At 38.0% G+C, this 23,492-nt stretch overlaps 5 protein-coding genes across 5 annotated transcripts; 2 read left to right on the top strand and 3 right to left on the bottom strand.

The window, feature by feature from the left end:
* Positions 1-2,896: 2,896 nt before the first annotated feature.
* LOC108909040 (protein-glutamate O-methyltransferase) lies at positions 2,897-4,798 on the bottom strand. Its single transcript, XM_018713263.2, has 6 exons — positions 4,516-4,798; positions 4,354-4,459; positions 4,066-4,298; positions 3,808-3,961; positions 3,581-3,746; positions 2,897-3,524 (listed from the first exon to the last, which is right to left on the bottom strand). Exons 1-6 carry the CDS (start codon positions 4,590-4,592, stop codon positions 2,917-2,919), a joined length of 1,344 nt encoding a protein of 447 aa, XP_018568779.1. The 5' UTR covers positions 4,593-4,798; the 3' UTR covers positions 2,897-2,916.
* Positions 4,799-5,003: 205 nt separating this feature from the next.
* On the top strand, positions 5,004-5,849 carry LOC108909004 (mediator of RNA polymerase II transcription subunit 18). Its single transcript, XM_018713208.1, has one exon. It carries the CDS (start codon positions 5,100-5,102, stop codon positions 5,763-5,765), a length of 666 nt encoding a protein of 221 aa, XP_018568724.1. The 5' UTR covers positions 5,004-5,099; the 3' UTR covers positions 5,766-5,849.
* A 332-nt stretch (positions 5,850-6,181) lies between these two features.
* LOC108909025 (cilia- and flagella-associated protein 91-like) lies at positions 6,182-10,321 on the bottom strand. The gene is made up of 12 exons (XM_018713240.1): positions 10,184-10,321; positions 9,427-9,503; positions 8,824-9,235; positions 8,502-8,671; positions 8,279-8,447; positions 8,024-8,209; positions 7,813-7,968; positions 7,589-7,761; positions 7,301-7,447; positions 6,857-7,227; positions 6,591-6,769; positions 6,182-6,534 (listed from the first exon to the last, which is right to left on the bottom strand). The coding sequence occupies exons 1-12, from the start codon at positions 10,227-10,229 to the stop codon at positions 6,200-6,202; spliced, it is 2,421 nt and encodes an 806-aa protein (XP_018568756.1). The 5' UTR covers positions 10,230-10,321; the 3' UTR covers positions 6,182-6,199.
* Positions 10,322-12,556: 2,235 nt separating this feature from the next.
* LOC108909024 (ATP-dependent RNA helicase p62) lies at positions 12,557-17,069 on the bottom strand. The gene is made up of 7 exons (XM_018713239.1): positions 16,967-17,069; positions 16,743-16,832; positions 15,238-16,335; positions 14,709-14,947; positions 13,185-13,363; positions 12,954-13,125; positions 12,557-12,896 (listed from the first exon to the last, which is right to left on the bottom strand). Coding segments are annotated over exons 2-7 (1,698 nt in total). The 5' UTR covers positions 16,745-16,832; positions 16,967-17,069; the 3' UTR covers positions 12,557-12,888.
* A 3,299-nt stretch (positions 17,070-20,368) lies between these two features.
* Positions 20,369-23,406, top strand: LOC108908991 (sprT-like domain-containing protein Spartan). Its single transcript, XM_018713195.1, has 3 exons — positions 20,369-21,144; positions 21,198-21,394; positions 21,722-23,406. The coding sequence occupies exons 1-3, from the start codon at positions 20,598-20,600 to the stop codon at positions 22,907-22,909; spliced, it is 1,932 nt and encodes a 643-aa protein (XP_018568711.1). The 5' UTR covers positions 20,369-20,597; the 3' UTR covers positions 22,910-23,406.
* Positions 23,407-23,492: the final 86 nt, after the last annotated feature.

Here is a 23,492-nt window from a genome sequence, read left to right as displayed (position 1 = left end):
AAAAAATCTGTAATCACAATTCAATTCAGTTACAATATCATCAAAATTAAAAATGACTAGATTTTGTCATAAAAATAGCAGCAACGTATTTAAAAAAATTAACCTGATGATGGCCCCTCGAAGACGAAACGTCGGATTGCAAAAATGTTGATGCCATTGGACGAAGCGAAAAAAGTGGCAATGTAAATATGCAAATTATTTTAAAATTCGTTTTCAAATAAAGCCAGAAAAAAAATAAAATGATTGCAAAATTTCAGGTTTTGTGTCAACAGTACTTTGCAGTTAATACTTTGTATTGCTGAAATCTCAAATCAACCAGAGATAATTTATCATTTGTGCATTTGTAATTCAAACTTAGATGTTTATAGCAATACCTACTGTACAAAAATAAAGTTTTGGGTCAAACAATGAGACAGTCTTCTTTGTATTTTTTTCCGTAGAATGAATGGTGTAGTCAGTTTTTGAATTTTTTTTTTAATTTAAACAAATTATCAATTACTGAAAAATTCATTGTTGCGTCAGTTTTTATTTTTTTTGCATTTTTGAGCACGTTTTTGAACTGTGATTAAGTTTTTTCATTTCACCAAAAAGTATATGTTAAAACGAAAAAAATGATAACTGACAGAACTCTGTACAATGATTTTCCTTAAAAAAAAAAGTGTTTCAGACCTGAAAAAAATGAATATCTCGGAAACTTCTTGATTTTTTATCTGAAAAAATGTGTGGTTGTTTAAGACACAGAAAGGTATACTTTCATCAAGTTTCGTCAAAATTAAGTTATTTTTCCGGAAATGAGAAATAAAAAATTAAAAATCGGAGAAAAAACTCGCATTTTTCTCGTAAATTTTGAGGTTAACGTAAAAAGTGACCTCTACAAAAGTTGTAGATTTTTGTATGATCTACAACTTCTGTATGGGATACTTTTTTGTTTGACGTCAATTTATGCCAGAAATCCCAATGATACAATTTCTGAACTTCCCAAATCAACCCTCCGCCACCCCTGCTCACGCATTTACTTTTTTTTAGGTTGTTTATAAGCCCATTTACCATTTCCACTTATAAAAGTCCAAGCAACAATTTTTTTTTCTCCAAGTGTAATTTGGTTGGACTATATGGCCAAAGCATATGAAAACCAGCAAATTCATACGAGTGGAAATCGTAAAACGGTTATACCAGGCTACACATTGTTTTCAGTTTGCAGAGGCCCACCGCAATTTGCCAGTTGCTTAAAAAAAAATTTAGATATACATACGTGTTAAAATAAATAAAATGTTTTCTAACAATTCAGACGATACATTTTTATTACGGCCCTGATCAGCAGTTCTCCGGGTTCACCGAAAATGGCTAAATGAGATCAATATGCCGACAGCGGAGTGCAGCAGCTGGTTTACATAAACTGTGCTACAGGTTTATCTGCTGCGCTCACTATTTCATTTGCGCTTTTCAGGGCTCAAGTGAAATTTGTATGGTTTTATACGGAATAAGTACAAAGAGAATCTAATATCCTTGACTCGTCATGAGGACTACTACTGAATTAAAAGAAAGTTCACAAAAAATATACAAGATCCAAAGATAGAGAATATCATACAGTAACTCCTGAAAATGCAAATATTACAACCATTACAGGTATCAAGAAGGTGCATATTTTTTAATTTCTTTAACAATAAAACATGTTAAGAAAACCAATTAATTAAAAATTTAGTGTTTTTATTTAATTCGGTATTTATGTCGCATTGGAAAGAAAAATAACAGTTAACATTTTTCTCCTCACTGCTGCAGAAATGTCAAATAAAAACGGTAACAAAAAATGCCACAAATAAATAATTAGACAATAATCAAAAAGTATAAAGCACTATTACGTACGAGGAAATAGTTGTTTGTACTTTATTTCACCCTGAAAAACTTCGCATAATCTCAAGAGTTTGTTGTAATCGTTAACAGACTTCCACCTGCAAGCGCAATACAATTCGCATTCTTGTAATATCATAATGACACGGTATTTCTTTACATCATTCGCCAAGTTACAATTAACGAGAAACTAGTATAGATATTGCGTTTTCACAATATCATGATACCATAAGAACGTGCCTTCTACCGTGCCTATTTGCGGAAGCTTTAAAGCATAAAAATACTCTGTGTTTCAGTGACGATGACATAATAAATGACAAATTTCAATATTTCGAATACATTAAATCTTTACTCGATGTTTTAGTGTTTTTTTTTGGGTATTTTGCCACTGCAAATTAGATATTAAAATATAAACCCATTTATCCGTAAGAATCAGTCGTGATTTTAGCAAACTCATTAATTGAAGCAGTCATTATTTAATACAGTCTTCCTACATGATTACAAGCCACGTGACTAGTGATTTTGTTTGAAACGGTAATTTTATTTCCTTCGCGTTGGTAATTGATAGAATTAAAAATTATTAATCAGTAAGATCAAGATTATGTTAAAACACAACATTCTGTTTCACAGGCTCATGATTGGTGTAATCGGCGATTGTAATATCTCGATCGTAGATGCAACAGTTTGTCATTGTTCACCATAAATGAATTCACAGAACCAATGTGCAATATTGGTTGCCTAAGCTCGACGGTCATGTGGCTTGTAATCATTTATGATTTTTATGTTCCATGACAAAAAACATCAAATGAAATTTGTGGAAGAAAAATTAAAGTAGAGATTGCTAACCCTGAGATTTCGAAAAAGGACTAATTATATCTAACATTTGAATTTGAAAGTCTATGTTTAATTTTTTATTTAATTTGCAGTACAGAGAAATACCCCAAAATAAAAAAGAACTACATACTTAAGGAAAACCACAAATACATACTTTCAGACAATATAACATGTCCGTTTTACAACAAACCCCGTGCAAAAAAACTAACCTTCCTTAGCCAAATGCCAATTTATTTAACAATTCACATTATCATCGATCTGGACAATTTTATCTGTGAACTGTATCAGCCCCCAGTTGCCCGTTTCCATCCATTTGGGATCCTGGGCCTCTATTTTTTCCGCCACCCCCTCTTCCAGCCCACAAACGATATCCGCTTTAACCGTTCGTAAAATGCAGAGTTTCGTCGGGTTGAAACCCTGCAAACCGTCGTCGATGGATGTAGCAGGGTCCCAGTTACGCTCCCCGAATAACTTCCGGTAGTTCAAGTCGCCTTTGAAGAAAGCCACCTTAGCTTCGGCTAACTGTCTGTATAAAATCGGATCTACTTTTGCCATGTAAGTAAATTCGAAGGGCAAAGTCCAAAAATGACTTTCCATTATTTGCCAGGTGCCTCTTTCCACGTAATCCGACCATCGTTCGCCTAACGATTTCAGCGATTGATTTCCGTTGTCTTTTAACTGTTCTAGAGTCCACTTGAAATCGGGTGTTGTCACGTCGGATATGAACCAGGGTATAGTTTTCACGTAAATCCGGACCTTGGAAGCTAAGCTTTTCGAAATTATATAGTCCGCTAGACACAAGTCTGTGAATACTTCATAGCCGCTATTATCGAGGACAATATCTGAAATAAAAACAGTTTTAGCAGTGATTAATAGTTCATCAAGGATATCATCTTACCTATTATGGTATATGAGAAACTGGTATCGGAAACTGCTTCCCAAATCTTTCTCGAGTGGTCACACAGTATGAAAGGATCCAAGGCAGTTGTATTGAAAAGCATTTTATGATCTTCTACTTGTCCTAATGATAACGATAGATCACATTTGTTACCCCACAAATTTAACTAAAAAGAATCACGGATTTGGTAATTATCGAACAATTATCATTGAAAAGGATAAACCTACTTTTAACAAAGAAATGAATTCCTCCATATTTGCATCCAATGAGTTTTCTACAATGTTTAAAATGTACTCTCCCATCTGTCGGATTAAGGGTAAAGCTGTTCTGTAAGCATTTTCTTTTTGACCGCAAAATGGGTCGTAAGTATTTAATAAACTCCTAAAAAAAACTTGTTTATGTCACCTATAGAAACAGGGAAATATTATACTTATAGTTAGCTGATACATTAAAACGAAACCAACTCAAATTTTTTTATTACTCACGTTTGTTCAAAAATTTGTCTCAATCTCCTATACATATAGCATTCCGTCAATAACCAAATAGTATGGAAATGTGTAGGTTGACCGTCTTGTTCAGTTAATGTCGTTATATACTCATTATATATCTTGGCATCTGGCTCTTCACTGGTTAAAAGTTTCAGAGGTTTATTTGTTTGAATCTCGTACTTAAACTCGGATAGTTCTCCTATTACGGTTTTGAGTTCTTCTTGAGCTTCCTGTAAGGTCTCTTTATATATAAACTTGGCAAAAACAAATTGTAGGTATACTTACTTTTCCGTATTGATCGACAATTATATTTTTGCTTCTTACCAAGTTATCGATAAGGGATGTGAGAATAATTGGCATCCGATTCTTCACAGTGTAAAATGCAAAGCTCCTATTTAAAAATGTTAATTTGTATCTATGTAAAAAAATGTATTTCTGTTTAGTTACCTTTTGTAAAACGCCGTTAAATAGACATTCCTTGGAGTTTTTATATCCATTGTTCTACATGAGTTACATTCACACATTTCAAAAAATAAATTTAAATTAATGGCAAGTAATTAATTGTAAAGTGAAGGTGTTTCATGCACATTTATTATATTCACAGAAATCACAGAGTATATTCACTTACTTACATATCAAAATTATGACCTTTACTATCTATACACGGTTAATTTTAAGGTCAAATTTGTATACGTCAGTGTAATAATTAAAATTATAAATTAGTTTTTAGCAGGGAGATGCACATAAAATTAATTTTATCTAATACAGATTCACAATCACAATTTATTTGGTTATGTTTCCCTGTGTCCCTCAATTATTTATAAATGTATGCATGCCCATTTTGGTGAATAAAATGACAAATGTCACTTTTAAATTTGCCGCTTTTTACTAAACTTAAATAACTGAAGAAGAAGAAGAGAATCTAACCCAACTTAGTTTTCTAATTTTGAAGTTTTCAAAAGAGATACTTTTATTTATGTTTACTGTTATGGACGTTATTACTAGATAGTACAGGAAATAATTTAGTCATCATGACTACTCCAGGAAGTGCTATGGACTCTCTAAGTGCGGCATTGAAATGTAATATAATCCCAAATCAGGAATATTTACTTCAGGGTTCAGTTCTCGATCAATATGTAGAAGTATTGCTCCACCGCCTCAGAGGACTGTGTGACAACGTGGACAGCGGTCCTGAATCCTTCCACGATCACGAGTTATGCTTTACACTAAGAGCTACGAATCCTTCAGGAGCACCTATGGTGTTACCGCTGAGAGTAAGGCGAGCTCTGGATGTTAACGATGCCCCATTTCAACTGCGATATGTGGGTCAACAAGAATTAGGAGATAAAAATAGGCCTACCGTAGTTCGTTCTAGTATCGATATGGCTTGCAGTTCTACAATAGTTGAATTTTTAACGGAACTTGGCTGTAGATTGGATTTTGAGTACATCGCCAGGGGTTACATGTTTAGAAAAGGAAGGATGAAGATAACCGTGTCCAAAATATTTAAAATGGGTGGAAACAAGCCAGGTGAAGGGGTGGAACCTATTTCACAGAGTTATTTGGTGGAACTCTCTGTTCTGGCTCCGTCTGGACAAGACGCGATTGGCGAAGATATGCGAGTGTTTGCCGAACAGTTACGGCCACTTGTGCAGTTAGAGAAAATTGATTATAAGCGTCTGGGGAACATGATGTGAATAGGCATATTTGTAATATTTTTATATTTGTGTGTATAGTATTAATTTTATAAATAAACAAATTCTCTTTGCTTCTTCCAACAACGCAGCTTTTAGCCTTTTATAAATTATACCTGTTCCTTAAAAAAACACAAATGAGCAAATTCGGTATTCCATAATTAATATTTCATTAAACCATGTACAAATCGGATTATAAACTTAGCTTTTCTGCTCATATAAAGAAAATTAAATCAACCGCAAAAAAGTGTTGGGTTTTATAAGCAAAAATTGTGAACCAAACTCGAACAATTATTATGAATAGAATGTCTTTCTTTTTTCTTTCTTTTGTATTGTATTTATTTTATTTTTATTTAAATTTTAGTAATAAATTTTTACTTAATTTGTTGTTTAAGTGGAGAAAAAAGTATGTATAACGATTTAAAACAAAGCTTTTATTAATCAATCTCTTCACTGCTTCCTTCAGTATTAGCCGGAGGATTAACGGAGGTGCTCTCGCTATCCACCTCTGTTATCGTATCAAGATCGTCGAGTCTAAGGGCTAAATCGTTCTTATCATCAGCCTTTGTCATTTTGAAAGTGTAGCAATTGTCCCCGTAATCGTCACCCTCTCGTTGCTGCTCTGCAAGCTTAGTAAGGTAGAGATCGTAGGGATCCTGATAGCGGCCGATGAAGTCTGATTCTCTTACGTCCATTTCCTCTGCTTTACTCTCGGTGGTAGTTGGTGTAGTCGCCTCGGTGGACGATTGTGGAGAAGTTGGCTTAGAATACTCTGAAAATAATATTTCAAATTCAGTGATTAGTGAAGTTAGCAATGCCACGCCTTACCTATTTTAGGTAGATCCTCGAATTTGGAGTAGATTGTGTTGTGAATGGTTTTCAAGTTCTCCCTCTGCTGTTGGCGGATCCTGTTTCGGATCAAATTTTTTTGTACCTCGGGCACTACAAAATGATGGACCATGTCTGCTATTATTTCATCCTGCTGGTCTACAGAAATACTTTTAGATCTACAACAAAACGGTTATATATACGGTTCTTTATATACTTTGAAATGACTTATTTCGTAGTAAATTGCTGCATCGAGACATACTTACGCTTCATAAGCCTCGTTTGTCTCTCTCTCGATCCTATCTGCCAGCTTCGTAACGTATTCCCTCGCCTCCTCCTTAGAGGCAAACTCCATCCCCTCCGTGATTATATCTTGCAGGTACATGTCCACAGAGTCCTGAGTCACCTTGACGATCTGCCTGAACATCTCATCGTGCTCCCTTCTCCTCCTCAATTCCTTCTGTCTCCTTCCCGCTTCCGCTGCTTCCCTGACGTAACGCTCTCTCTCGTTCACCAAGCACATGGCGTGGGCCTTTCGCTCCTCCAAAAGTCGCCGTAGCTCCTTGTTGAGAAAGTCCAAGAGGGTGCCCACTATAGACCCCTGGAGTCTGCCCAGCGTACCTTCGAGTCTTAGCACCTGGTAAATAGAAGTGTTAAAGTTTTTATCTTGTCTGTTTTATCATTACGTGGATGGAGAAATATTTACTTACCATGTCCCTCTGCACCAATTCTTCCCTTTGCTGCGCCTTTACCCTGAGTTTTTCTTTCCTCCTTAACTCTTTCTCTTTTTTCAGGAAACCTACTGTATACCTCAACTCTTGTATAAGCTCTTTACACGTATCTCTACCTTCGTAAATCTAAAAATATAGCTTTGGTAGTATGTGGCAAGTTTTTTTATACAGAAAGCGGTCGTGTACAAATCTCTAAAAAGCTCTCACACTGTTACTAAAGTATTTATTTTAAATATTCGGTGAACTAATCTCAGTCGCTGTCCCTACCATCATTTGGGTGGCACGACCTCTGATGATGCTCTGCAGAAGAATAACCGACTGGTACTCCTCTTCTTCCATTTCTGTAACACCCTCGACTTCGGGAGTAGGCACGGCGCTAGGCGCTTTCCCTACTTTTCTTCTCAGGAGCACAGGCTGCTTCTCCGTCTCCTTTCGGAAGCCTAGAAAAGAATACTTAAATAAAACGTTAGTATTTTTTTGTTTATTTATACTCTTCATCTCTTCCTGGAGCAGCTTGAGTACAGGCGCAGTCCATTTGGTTTCTTTTATGCATAGTTTCGTTCCAGTGGCTTTCGATGGTAAGTAGTGTTTGTTAATCTTCGTTGCCTGGTCGAGCCACCTCGGTAAAGTGCTAAACTGTTCTACACCTGAAATCAGAATTTACGTAGTCGCGATACCTTGAAGAGAGTATCGAATACACACCTATGAATTGGGCCCTGTATTTCTTCAACCTTTCGTCGATAACTTGGTGCCAACGTTTCGGGTGTTCGCCATGTCGGATAAGAGGAGCGTACAGTTCGGATTTCTTATCAGCGTGCTCGTCGATGATGTTGACTTCATGATACTTCGATACCATGCCCCTTCTGTGAGCATTTAGCTTCCTCAGTTCTTAAAAAAATATATAAACATAGTAATGACTTTTGTTAGTTACTTTGAGTTTTACTTCCTGATAATAACCTCGTGCAGTTTTTTTCCTTATTTTGGCAATTTGCTCTTCCTTCTCAGCTTGCTTAATAGCGATGAAATTATGCAACTTCATGTCAGCCCTCTGGTTTGACTTCTGGAGAATTTCCTCCAACATATTTTCGAGTAGCTCCATCCGCAAGTTTTGGACATCTTGAATTTCCTTATCAAAAAATAATTAATCTCTTAGAGATCTTCTATTATTTACAATATTTACCCTTTCTCTAAAGGCCCACTCGTCCCTTTCTAGGGCCTCCATATAGTCCCTATAATGAGCTAGACTGTTCTCATCATCAGGGTTTGGTTTCATAGTTTTTTCCCACGATGCTTTCATCCTGGCTCTTTCAATCAGTTGCACCTCGTGCATAGCAGCAGGTAAACCGCTTCCTTTAAAGAAAAAGGTAAAATTATTTGAATTTTCAAATTTAAACGTGCTAAATCCTGCTACGACGTCATCTGGCGCAATGTGGAAGCCCGACTAAGATTATGTATGTACATAAAAAGCATAGTAAATCACAAATTTTTCTTTTGGTACCCACCAAATTTTAGAAAATCGAGTTTCAGTATCTCTGGGTCGCCCTGTCCGATCACCACGCACGGGGGTTCCCAGGGTATTGTCTGCGCCTCAGACTCCCTGAACTTGGTCTCCACCTTGACGTTAGTAGTACCGCGCGGCATCTTGCTCTTCAGTTTCTCGTACTTCTCAATGGTGAAGGTGGGGAAGCGCATGTAGGGAAGGGCGTCCTTAGGCGGAAAGTTGATGATGGGGCAGAAGAACTTCGCCCTGTCCGCTCCCGCGACGTCCACGGTTCTCACCAGAGCTGGATCCCGTGGAGGACGCGAGGATTTTTCCGTATACGGCGGGATGGGACGGGACTTCCTGGGCACCAGTTGGACCCTTGGGTGGTTGGGTAAGTCGGAGAACATGTTGGGGAAGATCGGACAGATTTGCTGAAATAATAATAATTTAAAAGTAAAGGCGCCTTTCCACTACGCGAAGTTCGGCGAGCATACTTGATCATAAATCAAAGTTGGCAAGTAGAGCTTGAAGGTCACTCTAGTGCTAAAGCAGAACACCGACTAGTATACCAGCTGAACTTTGTCATGGGGAGAAAAATTAGGAATTTAAACGCCCTACTTACGAATTTGGCCGTAGACATTTTTGCGATTACTGCTGCCTTGTAATGGTCCACTGGTCCAGATACAGTGAAAATAGGATCTAAAATTTGATAATTCAGAAATATAGGGTGTCAAATTTTATATTAAATTAATACAGTAACTGTTCCAATCGCCACCACTGGTTGGCTTAGGGACTTGATATTATACCAATTTGCCAATGATATAACCAGTACACACATACTTCTATCCCCGTACGATACAGTTAGGCAACCAGTCAAACTTATATTTTAATGTACTATATATAGATGGCGACTCTCCTATAAAATATAAAATCCTTGTCCCCTTGTCATTTTTTATTCTATGAACCATGAGTGTCAGAGATTTTATTGTAGTCACCATCTTGTGCTTTATAAACAAATTAATATGTAAAAGCGTTTATTTTACGTAAGCGATATTCTACAATTTTTTTTCCAATTCATGCTTCAGTACAATAACTTTAAGGCTCTGACATATGCGTCACTTTAGTACATAATTACATATATTCTGATAAAAAAAGGATATAAAAGTGATGCCAATTTTAAGTGCTAAATGACATTGTACAATCTAGTATAAATGTTTTACAAACAATTGTGAACATTCAGTATAACGTCGGAGTCAGTCGGTTTGAACGTCATTTATTGGTAATTTTGACACGGAAGTATTTTGATTATAAAGAGAGAGAGAGAAATTATGATCGCTCATGTATTAATGAAATCGATTTATAATTGAAAATATACTTACCGTACACGTAATCGTGTGGTCGATATGGAAAACACCTCAAAGCCATGTTGAGAAGCGGACAGTTACTTTAATAGCCCAGTTAAAAAGTCAATATGACGGGATTTGATGTAAAAAGGCATAGAAACCAACATATTTGATCAATACCCTAGATAAATGATACTATAGATAGGAAACTTGAACAACGCTAACTGTTGACACTTTCTCCAACTTCTATTGCTTTCCTTTTCTAGGAATTATCGGTAATACAGTGAGTTAAATTACCTGTAGCCGGTAAAAGATGCAAGCGCCATCTAGTTGTACGCTCTACAACTATATACATACCTACTCAATATTTGTTTTAGGTATTCTGCCGCCGCTAAATTTAAAATTACATAACAAATCTCACCCTACACAGATCACTCAGAAATTGATTTTGCAAAATAATTTTCACGTAGATAATTTTTTTTTTGTCACCATGAGAAAATAAGTACATTTGATAAAAAGCATTAAAATCACTCAAGCATTAAAGACACTTTTAAATGCTCTAATAGTCTTCCTACTTAAAATAAGAAATAAATTTGATACTGTAACTTTTTAAAATGTTTGTTGAAAAAATTTCAAATTTCATTACATATTTTGAAAAAAAAATAGTGGAAATGATTATAGAGTTTCAGTGCTTTCTATATTGTATTAGCTTTCACGATGAATAAAAAAATATTACAAGTAAATAATTTTACTAAACCAATTTTTTATTAATTCTTGTAATAGAGATTTATTATGCAACTTTAAATTTTTCGTTGTGTTGATATCCATAAAAAAAACTACCTACCTCTGATCACATTTTTTATTAAAAACAAACAAAACAAAACATTTTATTATTAATAAAAAAATGTGATTATGATGATCAGACATTATTATGTTATATAAATAAATGTGAATGAAATATCTAATAAAACACACTAAAAACACAAATAAAACACACACCAACACTCGCCAAACCTAACCAACAATAAACATGAGCAATAAGAAAGAATGACATGAAATGATTCATAATTGCAATTGTCAAAATTTATTCTACAAAATCTTTGTGGCGACATCTATAGACTCTTTCCCCAACTTGTATATCCATCTCAAGTCACGTGGTTCCCAGTGTCCCCATATTTTCAAGTATAAGTTCTCGGGCCCTGATCAATACCTTGGTGAATAGTTCTAAAGGTCATAGAGATGAAGTATAGAGGATTATTTATGTTTTTATACGACTGACTTGCAAAAGGGGGTTTTGGGCACGGAAAACACGCTCTGAAAACGGTAGTTTGCACACGGTTATGTCATATTTGCACACGCATCTCCATATTGTGATTTTTGTTTGATGTCACCCAAATTGTCACGAAAAAAAATTTGATTTTTGTGGTCTCTGCAGTCGTATAAAAAGTATCGTTTGAAAACCTCTTTGCACACTCGCTCGAGTTGTGGACCTCGCCTTCGGCTCGGTCCACCAATATGTCTCGCTCGTGTGCAGAGTCGTTTTCAAACCTTGTTGTTTAATATACTATTAAATTGTAATATACAGGGTGTCCCAGCATATGTGGCAATTTCTTGGATTTATGCAGGGGACGTTAAAATAACATAAGTTCCTATAAAAATTTTGCAGTAGAGCCCTCTAGAGAACTTGTCTTTATTTTAACGTCCCCTGTATAAATAGACTGCCCATATATTCTGGGACACCCTGTATAGGGTGGGGACATTCAGATGTTTCTTACTGAAAAAAATATGAAGTATACAGGATGTTTCATAATAGAAGGGTGAATTTGGGCATGATTTTAAGTAAAAAAGTTCATAAGTACAGGTTGTTAAACTTCGATAATTTTTCTTTGTATTTAGTTTTTGAGAATGTAGGCTAACTTAGATTACCTGCACCATTAGTCCCGCCTAATAGTTGTCACGATCTACTACAAGGTGACACTTTTTCTGGGGTTGGGCCTCTTTTCAGTCCTCCAAATTCTCTTCTGGTGATATGGTCTTTTTTAGAACAAGGCTCTAATTCCCCATTTAATTTAGAAACTTTTTTGTCTTTTGCAATATGATTCCCTGAACTCGCTAAATTAAAAGCTGGATTTTAAAATCCTCTTAGTAGGTTCCGACAGATAATTTTGTTCTATTAATTTTGATAATCGGTTTTCAAAAATTGCTTCTGCCTACTTAGATAACTATTGTTCAAGTTAAATCTGTGCAAACAGTACTATAAATAAAAAAAAATTAATGGTTATTTTTATTCGACTTGTATCTTTTTTTGATTTCAGTCCTCTTTTGAGCATATTTATATTATTCTCAACGACGGGTTAATCGCTTCCTAGACAGGCAGAGAGATCAGAGTAGTCATATAATAAAACAAAATTTAGAAAAAAAAACACCTTTATTATAATTTATATTCACAACATACGATACAAGTGAAAATAAATATATTCATCACAGCGTGTGAAGTATTACAGGAACAAAAAACAAATTTATTTTCCCTTAACGACAGAAAAATATCAAGTCAAAGAGAAATAATTTATTTCCTCAAACATTCGTTATTTGCCGCCAAACGGCAAATAAAAAAAATTTAACTAGATACGAGATACATACAAAATTATTAAATAAATTCTAACTATTAAGAACTGTGTGCATTTGGAATGCACTTAAAGAAAAATACTGCAAATCTGTGGTTCCGGCTACTTCTCGAATCCCTAATATACTGCAACAAAAAAAAATACATGCAAAATTGATACGAGTTGATTTTGGTCTGCTGTACCTTTCTTAAATCCGTTCGGCTTGAATCCGCCTACATTGTTGAACTTCGGGAATTGTTTCGGTCCGCTATTCTCCCTACCCCTGTAACCGCCGTTGTTGTTGTAACCCCAACGATTCTTGCCGCCGAATCCCCCAAATTTTTGAGCGATCTCGGACAACTTCGGGTTGACGATCTGGAAAAGAACAGCGTCAAAGGTCTTCCATAATCGCGAAGAATTCACTGGTGGCTTACCTGTTTGGCCTCAGTTAGTACGTTAACTAGATCCCTGGCCTGCTTGAAGTTGGAGGGGGTGAAGAAGGCGTACGACGTGCCGGTGTTCTCGGAACGAGCCGTCCTGCCTATTCTGTGAATGTAGTCTTCGGAGGAATGTGGGTAATCGTAATTGACTACATATTTTATACCTTCCACATCTAAGCAGCAAAGAACAGTGTTATCCGGCGCCCCCAAACCCAGATAAAAAATCCCAAGCTGTTTATTTTATAAAACAATCCATATTCCAGAAGAAAAGTGATAAACAACGTGAGATGTTTTAACTTATAATAATGCACCAAAGGAGACTTGTTTAAATCGTATAAAAATTGAATCTCCAAATTTTAGTAGTTTAAATGTACTACATCGCTGTAAATCCCACTTCTGATTATCCTCTTCCTCTGCTACATTTTTTTTAGACAATACTAAATCTCCTTTGATGAAAATGTCTTGTCGATTTTATCTTTAACGGACTTCACTATATATTTTTTCACCTAGTGTAGTCCTGCATTTTATAAAAAAAAGACGACACGAAGAAAGCGATCTTATAAATAAAAAAAGGAAAAATGAAAGCGAATACTAACCAGTTTGAATCGAAAATCCATGAAGTTGTGATGTGTTTACAAAATCGAATTATATTTACATAGTATAGTAGCAAATGACCTGGTTGCTTCAGTGGACCTTGCAACGGACATAATTCGTACGTTGACGACTTACGTGACTTTGCGTAGGTTCGGGTCTACTCAAACAGCTCAGATGAACCGACCGATAGGAAGACAAATACTCAAATTTGAATGACAACTGTTTTGGGTATCTGTTAAGTGAAAACTGTCCCACGTCGACGACCAAATCTAACTTTAGTTTTAGCTGTCTGGGCCGGGATGAAGGACGACATATACAGGATACGGTTTCGGGGAAGTAGGGGAGAGGGAAAAAAAGAAAGTGAATTGGATTTACAAACATGTGCCATATTTGATGCTTTTTTAAAGCATCAAACCTTCCGTAGGTCTTCTATCGCATAAACTGAACCAATCTGGAGGGGATCGGACAGTTAGAGGGTGCAACTATGGCGATCATTAGCACAATAATCACTAGAATGCTATGAACGCTCATCCTGCACATGCCTCTGAAACAGAAAAGGGTCACCCAGACTGATTAAAATAATGTTGGCAATTCAATCGGGTGACATTACACCCTTGAACCTAATAAATCAATAAATTAATAAAATAGACAGTGCTGGGGGGCATAATACCACCCTACAATATCATATTTTGAATATTTTTTTTTTTATTAAACTACATATTTTTTTTTTGATATAAAATTGTTATTAGCAAACGTTTAACAGTCTGGAAAATCCTAAAATATGCTACTATGCCATTTTTTTTTCTTAATTTCCGACATTAACTCGCCCACAAAGTGGGTGGATAAATCACAAGTGAACATGGTTTGATTCTGAAGTAAACCGATAAGAAATTCCTTTACCTTCCTTTCACGGGGGCCACTTACCTAATCCTCTAGCCGCCACGTCCGTGGCGACCAAGATAGAGGATTTTCCGCTCCTGAACTCCCTAAGGACGTAATCGCGCTCCTGTTGGCTTTTATCGCCGTGCATGCACACCGCCGGCCACCCCACCTGCCTTATGTTCTTGGTTATACCCTCCACCTTCTTCTTTGTCTCCACAAAGATGATGATCTTCGAACCAGGCTCTGAGCTGTTTCCAATTTCTTGGAGAAGGTTCGCCAATCTGTCATAAAATTTTTGCCTTGATTTTATACTCAATGTTTTTTCGATTTTATACACACTGTTAAATTTTTAGAAAAATTCTAAACATTAACTTAAAAAAATTTGATAATTTACTCATGGCCAATAAAACTGAAGGCCCTGTATATAATTAAAACCAAAGAAATAGTAAGATTTGTAACTGTTTCAGAAGCAGAAAAGTTTTATTATTTATTTTACGAATAAAAAATTGTTTCTTCCAGAGACAATAATTGTTCACGTTGCGTACAAACAAAAAAAAAAACGTCTACTTACTTCACTTCTTTCTCGTGTTCCTGGCACACGTCAACGATCTGGAGGATATTGTGATTGGCAGAGAGATTCAAAGACCCAACGTTGATATGAACGGGATCTTTCAGGAAATCAGTGGCCAGCTTCTTCACTTCCTTGGGCCAAGTTGCGGACCACATCAACGTCTGCCTGTCTGGCCTGATCTGTCCCAAAATCTTACGGATTTGGGGCTCGAAGCCCATGTCCAACATGCGATCGGCTTCGTCCAATACCAAGTAAGTGCAACGCTCCAAGTTAGTGGTTCCCTTCTCAAGAAAATCTATGAGTCGTCCGGGTGTAGCGATGCATATCTCGACACCCCTCTGCAAGTCCCTAGCTTGGGGTCCTTTGGGGGCGCCGCCGAATATGCAAGTGTTACGAATACGGGTGGAACTGCCAAAGTCCATGGCAACTTTTTGGATCTGCTGCGCCAATTCCCTGGTAGGGGCCAGGACTAGGGCTATGGGGCCCTCGCCTCGGCTGATCTGGGGCTGGTTATTGATGTGTACAGTAGCCGGTAAGGTGTATGCTAATGTTTTCCCGGACCCGGTCTGCGCGATCCCAATCATGTCATGACCGCTCATTGCGATGGGCCAGCTCTGTGCTTGAATTGCGGTAGGAGACTCGTACCCCTGTCTCACGATTTCACTCATAACGTAGTCCGGGAAGTTCGCCTCGTTGAAGTTCTGTATCGGGTTAGGAGCGTCTCCCTCCACTATGATCTGTTTGGACTGCCTGTACTGGTTTACTTCGTACTCGGACCGACCACACACGTCCGGATGGGGAGCATAAAAATTTTTGGAGAAGGGATGCAGGGTTTTGGTACCCCACTCAACCTTGCTGAGTCCTTGGCCGTTCTCTTCTTGATTGAAATTCGTTCTAGGCTTGTATCCGCCCCCATTACCGCCTCTGTAACTACTTCCATTTCCGTTCATATAGCTGCCCCCATTGTTATTGTAACCACTTTTATATCCGCTATTGTTATAATTGCCTTTGAAACCATTTTGTGCTTGACTGTCAAAATTATTCATTTTGTTGTATCCACTACTGTGCGAATTCCAGTCATTTGATTTGCTGTAAGACCTGCAAAAGGTGAATGAACCTTTGCCATCATTTCGATATTCAAATCATTGAATACTGATGTTTTCACATATTTTTGACGATTAAAAAAAAAATTATTTAATTTAATTAATGCTGAGGAAAATATTTGATAAATTGTGCAATCTTATTTTATTACAAGCAAATGAAAATGTTAACATAAATATGTATTAATCATTTATGTAATCTTAAAAAAATTATTTATATGTAATATGGAGGCAATCTTTGGAGGCAATAGAAACTTTCATATTATAAAATATTTAGTATTTTATTTACATTTACGTTCAGTTTGATTATATTCGATATAATGGAAATAAAACGGAAATTCACGCAACTTTAGCAATCAGCATAACAGTAGTGCTGCGTTATATAAAAAAAACTTATCTACTTACATTCTTTGTATCTGTTGAATGCTTCTAGAAAACAAGATGTCGAGCTGGAAAATTTCCTTGGTACTTTTAGTTGACGTGGAAGATTTAATTCTATGAATTAAAGACAACATCTTGTCAAAATGAAAACGAGAAAACAAATATATTTTTTTATATGTTCTATTTTCAATTTTCTGAGAAATTTGGATGTATGTAACTCAACACAGAAACAAATATTAAGTACTTACATTTTCCAAATCGAGAACGGGGAACAGACAAGACAAATCAATTTTCATCCGGCCGGACTGGAATATCACATACTGCGCATACTCGAAATAGAAATTTAGAAACGCAGTAGAATATTGCGCAGCTGTGATTATCACGTGATTATCTTTTCACATTTGATTGGTGCATTTACAGATTTATTGATGGAATAGGATAGCATGGATTATAGCATGGGCGCTGTTTGGGGGACACAAGGTCAAGATATATTTTATTCCAAGGTCCAAGGAAAATCGTACATTTCAAGTTATAAATTGATTTCACATGATTTTATGAAAAATAGACATATTATTTATAAAAGATTAATTTTGTATACAATAGCGATATATAGGTAACCAAACCATAATTAAAAAAATCGAGGTTAAAATATGGCAAGAACTGGACGGTTTGATGCTGACAGTAGAAAGGACAATGACTAGTAGATTAGTAGATAGGCACAGAAACAGATCATCAGATCAACATAAAATCACCGCTAACAAAGGGGGAATAAATTTAAGTCAAAGTAAGGGCTGACAGCCATTAACTATTTTAATACGCACAAATAAAAAATTCTTATTAATTTCTTGATCGGCGTTTCTCTAAACCAATGACTCCGAAAGCTGCTGAAAAAGATTAAAGTACCGACAGTGACAACAGAGTAAATTTGGTTAGTTTATGCTGTAGTTTTAGTTTGCTGAAAATGTGTCGTGCTACGTGCTTGTCAAGTTTATTTTTTTAATATATACTATTATAAGATTTTTTTTTGCAGCGTTCTACCGAATGCGACTTTGATCCAAGAATCGTATTCTTGACTTTGATCTTTGTTTTTAGAGGACTTCTAAAAACAATGCTTTGATCTTGATCATCTACTCCCATGATCTGGAGGCGGCAATCCTCTCCCTTGAGACTGACATTAAAAACGCCCTGACTCAGACTACGACGGAGACTATTGTCCCCCGACTAACAAACCCCCGGGGCACCCTCCCCGATGACATAAAAAACTTAATACGTGACAGACGACGTGCGAAACGGCTTGCCCCCCGCCCCCGCCTCCCCCGACACAGACATGACTTAAACGTACTTAACAGACGGGTGAAGGCGGCTCTGGATGAACTGGCCCAGGATAACTGGGCTAGGCACCTGGAGTCGCTGGATCCACAAGACAACAGCCTCTGGAAAACGCAGAGGGCCCTGCGACAGACCGCTCGCCGTAAAATTCCTCCAATCCACGGTAGTGTGGGGGTGGTTTACACGAACCAGGAAAAGGCCGAGGCTTTCGCCGATAGCCTGGAACTGCAGTGTAGACTGCCTCAGCTGCCCGACGAAGACGAGGAATTCGAGATAGTGGCTGAGCGCGCGGCCCGACGCGTCGACAGAGAGCCAGACAATGACATAATCCCCCCCGCAACACCTGACGAACTAAGACTGACAATACGCAGACTTAAAAACAGAAAAGCCCCCGGACCCGACAATATACATAACACGACACTTAAACGACTACCACACAAGGGCCTCATGGCCCTACTAAACATAACAAACGCGACACTCAGACTAAGACACTTCCCTACCCGCTGGAAAACAGCAAACATAATCCTTATCCCAAAACCCAACAAAGATCACACCATCCCATCCAACTACCGGCCCATTAGCCTGCTCCCGGCTATGAGCAAAGTAGTAGAAAAAATTATCCTAACCCGTCTAAGAACCCACTCCCAAGAACTGCAAGTCATTCCAGACGAGCAGTTCGCCTTCCGACCCAATCACTCCACTGAACTCCAAATCCTTCGCCTTACCGAGCACATCACGGCGGCCTTCAACAGGGGACAGTACACTGGTGCTGTCTTCCTGGACGTCGCAAAGGCCTTCGATACGGTTTGGCATGAAGGCCTACTGATGAAAATGCTCACCAACCAATATCCCATATCCTTTACCAAACTCATAAAATCCTACCTACACCACCGTAAATTCCGCATCCAAATCCAAGATTCCCTTTCCACCACCCGTCCCATGGAGGCCGGTGTCCCCCAGGGCACCGTCCTGTCCCCACACTTATACACCATTTACAACTCCGACATCCCATATCCCCCCAACACCAACATATACTTATACGCCGACGACCTGACAATCACATCCCAATCCGTAGATCCTAGATATTCCGTCTCCCTCCTCCAAAACTCCTTAGACCAACTTGAAACCTGGTGCAACAGGTGGAAAGTCAAAATTAATCCCAACAAAAGTTCGGCTATCCTTTTTACCAAACGAAAAATCCCACAAAACCTCGACAGACTGACACTATCCCAGGAACCTATCTCCTGGAATCGACAAACACGATACCTGGGCGTGACGATGGACCAGCGTCTCACGTGGAAACCGCACATCGTGGAGACGGTGGCGCGAGCGAAGACCACCAGGGCTAGGCTCTATCCCTTACTCAAAGGTGGAAACACCCTCAGTTTAAGGAATAAGCGAACGCTTATCAAGGTGGTACTTCAACCGCAGCTAACCTACGCCTCCACGGCGTGGGGTCACGCGGCAAAAAGCCACTTAAAGTCATTACAGGCTGTGGAAAACATAGCCCTCCGCACGGCCACCGACGCGCCCTGGTACGTAAGAAACACTGACATATTACGAGACTTACAATACACAAACGCTACACAGACAATAAGACAAAACGCGGAGAAACGATTTGACGTAGCCGCTAGACATGACAATCCCCTCCTCAGGCAAGCCGTTGACTACGTACCCGACGTGACCGACAAACACAAAAGACCTAGACACCAACTTTTTGACCCTGGGTGACCACCCCAATGACCCCCCCCTGCCCGCTAACCTTTTCTGTTTCAGAGACAGCCAGGATCAAGAAACGAAGACAACGACACACACACACACATACACACCCGCCATACCCTCCTTAACCCTCCCCTCCCGCGCTAGCCTAAGGGCCACCTTAGCAAAGCGCATCCCAGGCTGCATAGCCGCACTACCCTACCCAACAAACAACCAGACATAAACATGACACTACCCCCGGGGTTTACACAGACGAGCCGGCGAAGCAAGAAGAGCGCCAGAAGAAAGGGCCCTAGCCGGCGGGGCCCAGCCAGGACAAAAGGAGGTCCCACAAAGCGCCTACACCGGCCGCATTTGCGGTCGGGGTAGACGACGGATGGGGCCCACCTACGAAGGCTGTCCAGGCCTACACGAGATGAGGCAGGATAAAGAGGGATAATCCCCCTCGATCCCAAATCATTGAGGCCAATTTCTAGCCATAGAATAATGGCGCGCGATCATCTACTGGTAGGGATTCTGTTTGGTATGTTCTGTGACCTGTTGTGACTTGTGTAGTCTGTAGTCAATGATCATTGGTCATGCTGATTTGACATTTAATTTGTATTTATTTTTTATTTACTTATTACTTACTATTCTGTAGGTTTATCTTTGGATTGATAGACTGTTTTAAAATGAAAAACGAACTTTATTTTTTGCGTGAGACATTTTTAACCTGTTTTTATTGCTCGTGACAAGGAACAAAAGAAAAAGATACTGTTGGACTTAATTTTAGTTGATTTCCAGTTCCAGTACATCTTGGATGCTTGTTTTGACTAAATATTTTTTATTGACATGGCTGAAATTGATTATCAGTTAGCTTTATTACTGCAACATCAGTTTGAACAAGAAGCGAAGAAACCCAAGGAGCACAAATCCGATACAGAATTCGCCAGAGTGCTTCAAGAACAGTTTCAACTGGAAAATGAATTGGACGTACCAAAGAATGGACTAGTATATAAATCTACAAAAAGTACCCACAACTCTTCAAGCTGCTTGGTTGACCCGTCGTGGGAAGTTATTGATCCTACCCCAGATATTCATGTGCTTTTCTTGTCATTCAACGATCGATTCTTCTGGGGTGCTCTAGTAACAGTTTGTGTATCTTGGAGTAAAAGAATGACTTCATGTGCAGGCATATGCTCTTATCAGGGAAGAGGCGGTCTTTGCAGTATCACCTTAAGTGAACCTCTCTTAAAACTGCGCCCTCGGAAAGATTTGGTGGAAACATTACTGCATGAAATGATACATGCCTACTTATTTGTTACAAACAACAACAGAGATAGAGACGGACATGGCCCAGAGTTCCACAAACACATGTTTCGTATCAATAAAGAAGCAGGTAATGATATCTGTAAATAATTGGATTATATTTGATTAATTCGCTTATTATAGGTACTAACATAACGGTCTATCACGATTTTCATGACGAAGTACGTTTATATAAACAACACTGGTGGCGATGTGACGGCCCCTGTCAAAAGTGGAAGCCCTATTTCGGCATGGTTCGAAGAGCAACAAATAGAGCACCGGGCCCCAGTGACAGATGGTGGGGTGAACATTCTAGAAATTGCGGTGGAAAGTTTGTAAAAGTAAGTGCTCTTTAATTAGTCAATACAGGGTATTCTTTGTTTAAAATTATGTTTTTATTTAGTATCAACAAAAGTTTTTAGACGTCATTTAGCACTTATCAAGGTTTTTATCATTAAATATTGAGGGTCCTCTATTTATTGACATTACCCACTGTTTTACGGGAAGTTAAGTACCTATTTTTGTATATGTAGATCTTAAAACGTTTACTGTTTTGGAGAAAACTAGTCGTTATTTTCTTATAACCAACCGTTTAGAACAGTGAAAACACTGTCAAAAAACCTACGATATATTTTATTTAGTATTATCATCTTTTCTCCAATTTTTAGGTCCAAGAACCGGAAAATTATATGAAGAAGTCATCTGCAAAGGAAAACGTCAAGCCAAAAGAAGATATTCGTAAATACATTTCTCCAATAAAGACAGTCGCTACAGATAAAGGCACCTCAAAACCGATAACCTCGACAATTACCTCGGTATCTTCTACGGTCACCACTAATAACAACAACGTCCATACAATCAACAATAGCGACAGTAGCAAAAAAATAAGGACCGTCATTCCGAAGGCGAACAATATATTTGGATTTACGAATTTAAGTGGAAATGCAAGTAGTTCAAAAGGGAAAGGCATGGGTACAGCACTTAAAAATAGTAGTAGTACTATAGTCATCAATAAGAAACCAAGTACGGCATCTAAAACGAATAGCATTGCTGCTTCTCCAGGACAAATTTTGAGCGACTCGTCCACAAATAACGGAAGCATCGACTACTCGGTAGTTAGAAATCATTGGTTGAATAAATTCCCAAGTGGTAACGGTGTTAAACGGACGGCATCTGTTGGATCTCAAGACGCAAACAAAATTCCCAGGCTGAACGAGGAGTCGAATTCGAGTGACACAATTCCGAAAGATGAAGCGAAGGCTGATTGTCCAGTATGCCTCGAATCGGTGCTATTGGCTCGATTTAATGAGCATCTAGATAACTGCCTACAGCAACCCAAGACGAGAAAGTGTATAATATGCGAATGCGACGTGTTTGCCGCTGAATTCGAGATGCATGTAAGGAAATGTTCGGAAGAAAGCTTCGACAATACCCGAAGGGGACTAAAAAAGTGTACAATTTGTGAAAAAATGTTCCCAGTCGCAGAATACGACACACACGTAGAGAAGTGTCTGCTCAAATTCTACGACAATATGGAAGACGCTTACTGCGACAAGGGAGACCGTGTCGACTGTTTGACTTGCGGAAAAGATATCCTCAGGGGCGAGCTGGACGCTCACTTGGACGATTGCATGGGTCTGAGTAGAGTTTTTGAAGACGGTAACGCGCCTGTGGAAGGGGAGAGTGTAGATTCCTGTGATAATAACAAATTCAATTGCCCGTTTTGTATGGTGTTGGTCTCGGAGGGAGAGATGAGTGCGCATCTAGATTCATGTTTGAATACACCAAGTACCGCTCCGGAAGGAGAACTCAATAAAAGCGTTTTAATTAGATCTTTGCTAGACGAGGATTTTTAGATTTATTAATTTTTGTGTTTGAAAATCTTAAATTAATAAACTTGAATTTATCAAAGCCAATACTTTTTCGTTGATATTCTCTCCTAGATAATAAAATAAATACTGAAACAGAGATAAGTTCTTAATATTGTAAATTATTGTTTCCAATAACGGTGTATAGCACCCTTGATACCTTGATTACTGTAAATCAAAGCTGGTTGTAGAATACAAGTCCATAACTATTTTATGAAAATTCCAAATAAAACTTGAATGGTATAAACCTGTTATTTCTTTATATACCTATTTATATATTTGGAAGTTGATAGTCTATGTAAATCTTCATAAAATAGTTATTGCCCTTCCAATGACTTGTATTTGTAGAATTGAAACTAAAATATTCCTGTTTTCTATAACTAGCTTGGATTTATGGTAATTAAGGTGTCAAGGGTGTTATAAGGATAATAAATCCTACAGCACTTGTGGTGCTTTCAATGTTTTATATACAAATGTTGGAGAATTTTTCATATACGTGGTATGTGAGGATCTATACTGGCATTAATAAAGGTTAAGTGTAATTTCTATTTTTAAATCAACATTATATTTA

Source organism: Anoplophora glabripennis, unplaced genomic scaffold, assembly GCF_000390285.2.
Source record: "Anoplophora glabripennis isolate ALB-LARVAE unplaced genomic scaffold, Agla_2.0 scaffold72, whole genome shotgun sequence".
Lineage (NCBI taxonomy): Eukaryota > Metazoa > Arthropoda > Insecta > Coleoptera > Cerambycidae > Anoplophora > Anoplophora glabripennis.
This window is presented reverse-complemented; position numbering and strand designations above follow the sequence as displayed.